A 5,238-nucleotide genomic window follows, 5' to 3' on the forward strand; every position below is an offset into this window, starting at 1 on the left:
GGCTGTGTTGAGACCAAATCCCCCTAAGGGCTCCAAATGGTCCTGGCTCCGACAGAGACAGTGGTGAGGCCAAGGTCAAGCCCCAGCCGGCTTCCACTGAGGTAAGCCAAAAGCTCCAAGCCCCTCAAAACCCCATGGGTCTGTGCCTACTTATCTTTATGATTCTCCTCCTGCGTTCCAGTTGTGTTAATGTTCCCTCTAAGCAAATCTCCTTGGCTGGATTCTGTGGAGTCCCTCTGGTATGTGTCACTCCAACACCATCTTCCCGGAAGTCCTATACTTTTCATTTGGCTTTTGATTTAGCATTGTTTGACCTGAATGGCTGCCGAATACCTGGCTTGCCCTTGGGCTGATTCTCTTGACTTTTAGATTTGGAAGCCCTTCTCTAGGATTCGTCAGGAGAACTGAGTGCCTTGGGAAAGTAGCCACTAAGTGGTGGTCATACCTCACATCCTTGGTCGATCTGACATACAGATCACAACTTTTGTTCTCTCAATAATAACTTACAAGCTATCACCCAGTTAACTGGGATGGAATGAGAGCCATGCACCCAGAATCCATTGCTAGCAGAGGTGAGACAGCTCTGAGATGGCTTCCCTCTGCCTCTTGGGAGGTGAAGACAAGAAACCTAGAGCTGAGTCATGTCACTGTGGGGCAACAAAGATAAAGGCCCCGGGTCCTCTATTCAGAGAATGGTATAATCAACCGAGCACAGGAATGAGGATTCTGTACCTTCTTAAATGCAACCAGTGGTAAGGAGAAGGACCTGTCATCTCTGATGTACATGGAGCAGAGGTTCTCGTTCCTGGTGTCCTGGGTGTGGGCCACATGTGCCAATAGACTAGAGATGCCTCAAGGTGGCTTTCTCATCAGACAGAGACCCCTGTTTTCCCAACAGGTAAGGAAGGACAGTGTGTTGCAAGTGCATAGCTCACAACATGAGTCGCTGGCTAATTCTGAATTCTCTGAGCTCTGTGGATCAAGAAAAGACCTATGTACAGGGCAGGGCTCCAGACCCTTAGCTCCTTGGGGAAGGGGGACTGCCAGGAGGGGTGTGTGGAGTGTAGAGCAGTGGCCTGGCAAGCACCACGGGGCACTGGGACTTGACACTGCTACAGGAGCAGGCACTGCCAAGGGACAGTGCCATAGTGCATTTGCCGTGAAATGTCACAATATGCTGAACTGCTTGCTTTGCCTCTTGTTGGAATCACTAATCGATTTTTGCTTGTTGTGCTTTTACTGAAACTTGGATTTAGCCTGCTCTTAATGTGGGAAGTTAAAACCACTCTGCTGGAACTGGATGATGGAGAAGGCATGTTGCTTATTTATTTCTGTTATATAATAGGCAACTGGATGCATGCTTTGTAGTATCTCATGCAACTCACTAGAAGAGTTTCTGGTTGAGGATGGGCACTTAACACACACGCCCAACAAAAAACTCGCTGCCAAGTTGATTCTGAATCTTAACAACCCTATAAAACAGGGTAGAACTGGCACTGTGTATTTCCAAGACTGTAACTCTTTCTAGGATTAGAAAGCTGGGTGTTTCTACAGAGGAGTGGCTGGTGGATTTGAACAGCTGGCCTGTAGCTCTCGACCCAACCACTATATAACTAGGGCTCCCTGAGCACACAGAAATGTAAAAGCCAGTCTCTTTTTCTTTGGAACGAAGCGGGTGTAATTCAAATAACACACACACTTGGCAATGTTTTACTCTGACAACCAGCCCCGGACACAGCACTTAGGGCGACCAAAATAGTAGCCTGTGTCAGTCTTCATTTCTGGGAGAACCTGTGTCTCTCAGAATGCACCACATCAGAGAACTCACTTAGAGAGCAAGTATTGCTAGTTTATTTTAAATGGTAACTTGTCATGATCATGCAAGCAACTTGGCGTATTTTTGTACCCAGAAGGGGTACCCAGGAACTGGGTTCCAAGGGAGAGCCCTTGTCAGGGCTAAAAACTGATCAAGATCCTGCAGAGTAGTTCTTTCTGGAAAACCAGTCTGCTCCATCGGTTTCAGTTAATCACCGCAGGAGGCCACCGGCCCCAGGAGATGGGCCCTGCGGATCTCCAATTAATGACTGCAGCGATAAGCCAAGGAAATGGAGGTAACAAAAGTGGGAGCAGGAGCTTTGGAAAAGGAGGTTTTTCTAGAACTATGCATTGTTCTCCTTCACAAAAATGAGAGGCGTGAGGCTTTGCAGGGAGGGTGGGGCAGCTGTGTTTCAGACGTGTTGCATTCTTTGGAGTAGACCGTGTTCACATCTCGGCCTGTGAGATGCTTTGACGAATAACGAAAATGCTAATAGCACCACGTGTACATGTGGGGATTTGAATTTAGTGAAGCAGTTTGGAAGTCAGGGCTGGGAAGATACTCATCAAGCCTGAGACTGTGGTCATGTTCTTGGCTTCCAGCCAGGGATATTGGGCTGCTCAGCTTAGGTGGAGGGCCTGAGGACGCGCAGAGGAGTGCTGCTGGCCTTGGTACTTAGAGGCTTGGTCCAGCCCCAGCTTTGGCCCCCACACTCAGAGCTGATAGAGGAACAGGTAGGGGCTGGGCTGTGTGCCCCGCATGGTCAGCAGCACCCCCTCCATGGCCTGGCTCCATGCGTGTTTGGACCACACTTGGCCATCCTGGAGCGTGGAGCAGCTGGGCCAGTCTTTTCAGAGTATGGATCAGGTCATGTCCCTACTCCATTCACTCCCCTCCTTTCCCTGTGTGACTTTCCCATCTTTCTCTCGGGACTTCTGGGGGCCAGACCCCAAATAAACTACCAGTCCCCAAACCCTTGTCTCCAGATCTGCCTGGAGGGAGCTGGGGCGAAGACGGTGACGCAGCAGGCACTGTGGGGAAGGTGTCCAACTGTGATCCCCTTAACAGTGACAACTATTAAAATCTGTCCATGCTTCCTCCCTCACCCCCCTCTTGTCTTCTACTTTTAAGTGCCGAGTTTGATTTTTCTGTCAGTTCTATAAATAGAATTTAATTTTTAGTTAGGATCTGTCTCCTAACTCAGAGAACAGGGATGAATCTTTGGATATTATCAAATAATAGAAGCTAGTATGATTCTAGTTCCGCCAAGGAGCTGCTCATGTCAGAATGGCCTCAGGCCAGACTGAAGAGGTGACCCCTGGGGGTCCCCAGCATTGGGACAGGTTGGTTTCCAGCACTTACTTCAGTTAACCTTTTCAACATCCACCTAAACCTCTTCAGTAAGAGAGATATTTATCAGCCTGACCCCAGTTCGCAGTGACTTGCGTGGCAGCGGTGGACAGCTAAGCTCAATGGAGACCATTGAGGAAAGAGAGAAAATAAAGAGCCTTCATTAACCACCACCCCCACCCCCACCCCCGCATGCATTAATGATCAACACCTGAGCTCGAAGAACCGAACCGTGGTGCAGAAACCCCAGGTGTGGGGATAGATAAGAACTATCTTATCCAAGAGCATCTGAAACAAAGAAGGAAGGGCTGCGAGCAGCCTGCCGCCACCCACCCTTCTGGGGGCCTATGTTTCTGTGATCCACAGAAGCACAGTGTGGGTGCCACAGTATTACATGATTGTTTTGGCACCTCCGACAATTAATAGGAGGTGGCAGTTAAAAATAACTGCCATCACTCCTGTGCTTGTATCTGTGGGGTTTTTCTTTTGTCTTGTGCCTTCCTGGAGGGTTTGCTGCTGGCCCAGTAGGAAAAAATACCATTGTCCCAGGCTTTGTAATTGGCAAGCAGAGATGGGTAGGCATGTGAACAAAACACAAGATGAGGGGAGTTGCCAGGAGCCCCCCACTTGCACCCCCACCCCGGGCCTCTGAAGCACCCACATATGACTCTTGTTAATGAAGCAGAGCAATAGGAAAGGGTTCCGTAGGCTTCAGTCTTTTGCAGCGTAGATATTTTCAGAGTACAGTTCTGTGGCATGGTGTCTGCAATGTGCGCAGCCTTCACAGTGATCTAGTTCCAAAGTTTCCATCACCCTGAACAGAAACATCTTAGCCTGAAGAACTGCTGTGGTTTTCACTGCTTTTCACGTCTCCCCCAACTGAAAACCAAGGGGGTCCCAGGTCTTTGGGGGACACAGAGCTGTGGGCCACGTCTTCCCAGAGTGTCCTCTGCACTCTGGAGCCAGCATCACCGCCCTGTTGTGGTTGCTGTAGGCTGCCATCTAGTTGGCCCGGGACTCGTGGCCACCCCCCACAAATCCAAACAGAAGCTGGCCGGTCCTGCACCATCCCCATCTCGCCTGTGAATGGAGCCCTTGTGATCCACAGCATTTTCCAAGACATGGTTTTTGAAAGAATTTCACCAAGCCTTTCTTCCTGGTTGGTTTCCATCCAAAAGCCCCACTAAAGCCTGTTCATCGTTGGCTTCAAAGAGCAAGCCTCTGGCGACACGGGTGGTGGCTGTGCATGAAGGGCATGGGCTGCGAATGGAACTCGGCGAGAATCCCCCACCGATCTAGCGATGTGCCCTGGGCGGCTCTTTCCTCACTGAGAGGCGTGCACTCGTCTTCTTTAGCATTGGCCGTAGTAGGCACCGTTGCTGCCAGGCTGCAACTCTTGACAGCACTGCCACCTTGGGTTGACCTCATGGGATGATACTGAGCATTAGATCAGACCACGCACATTGCCGGCCTGTGCACTGACAGCACAGGAACAATCCCAGACCCCCAGGATCAAAGGCTGCCACTACTGTCCCCCTGTCTGCCTAGCTCTTATGTCTTAGAGGAAGACACCCCTTAGTCCAAGACTATAAACACTTGGTCTACATCAGCTTCTCCCAAATGTTTCGTGTGGGGGCAGCCTCCTGCTCCAAATACTCTCTTTGGCCTCACCGTGCTTAACACACGCCCTTTCCGCCTGCCCCACTAAGCGCTGTCTCTCCTTGCTTCCCAGAATGCCTACGTTAACATCAACCGCATCATGTCGGTGGCCTCCCGCCTCTCGGAGGCTGGCCACTATGCCTCACAGCAGATCAAGCAGATCTCCACGCAGCTGGACCAGGAGTGGAAGAGCTTCGCCGCGGCCCTGGACGAGCGCAGCACCATCCTCGCCATGTCCGCCGTGTTCCACCAGAAGGCCGAGCAGGTGAGGCCAGGCGGAAGCAGGGAGGGACTGAGGGACCTGCTGGGAGAATACGCACATGGCTCTACAGAGGCCCTCCTCTCTCTCTGCACACTGAAGACGCTGCTGAACGTTTGCAGCGAAAACCCTGTTCTACCGCTTCCACTGACGC

General features: G+C 51.0%; 1 protein-coding gene across 13 annotated transcripts in view; it reads left to right on the forward strand.

Moving 5' to 3' along the window:
• Positions 1–5,238, forward strand: part of KALRN (kalirin RhoGEF kinase) — a 653,766-nt gene that overhangs the window by 285,086 nt on the left and 363,442 nt on the right. For all 13 annotated transcript variants that reach the window (XM_030884807.2, XM_030884808.2, XM_045287542.1 and 10 more), the window contains one exon: positions 4,899–5,090. In XM_030884807.2, the coding sequence (XP_030740667.1) occupies positions 4,899–5,090 (192 nt within the window). The remainder of the gene's footprint in view (positions 1–4,898; positions 5,091–5,238) is intronic.

Source organism: Echinops telfairi, unplaced genomic scaffold, assembly GCF_000313985.2.
Source record: "Echinops telfairi isolate 266 unplaced genomic scaffold, ASM31398v2 ScPeMD7_17;HRSCAF=63, whole genome shotgun sequence".
NCBI classification, from domain to species: Eukaryota; Metazoa; Chordata; class Mammalia; order Afrosoricida; family Tenrecidae; genus Echinops; species Echinops telfairi.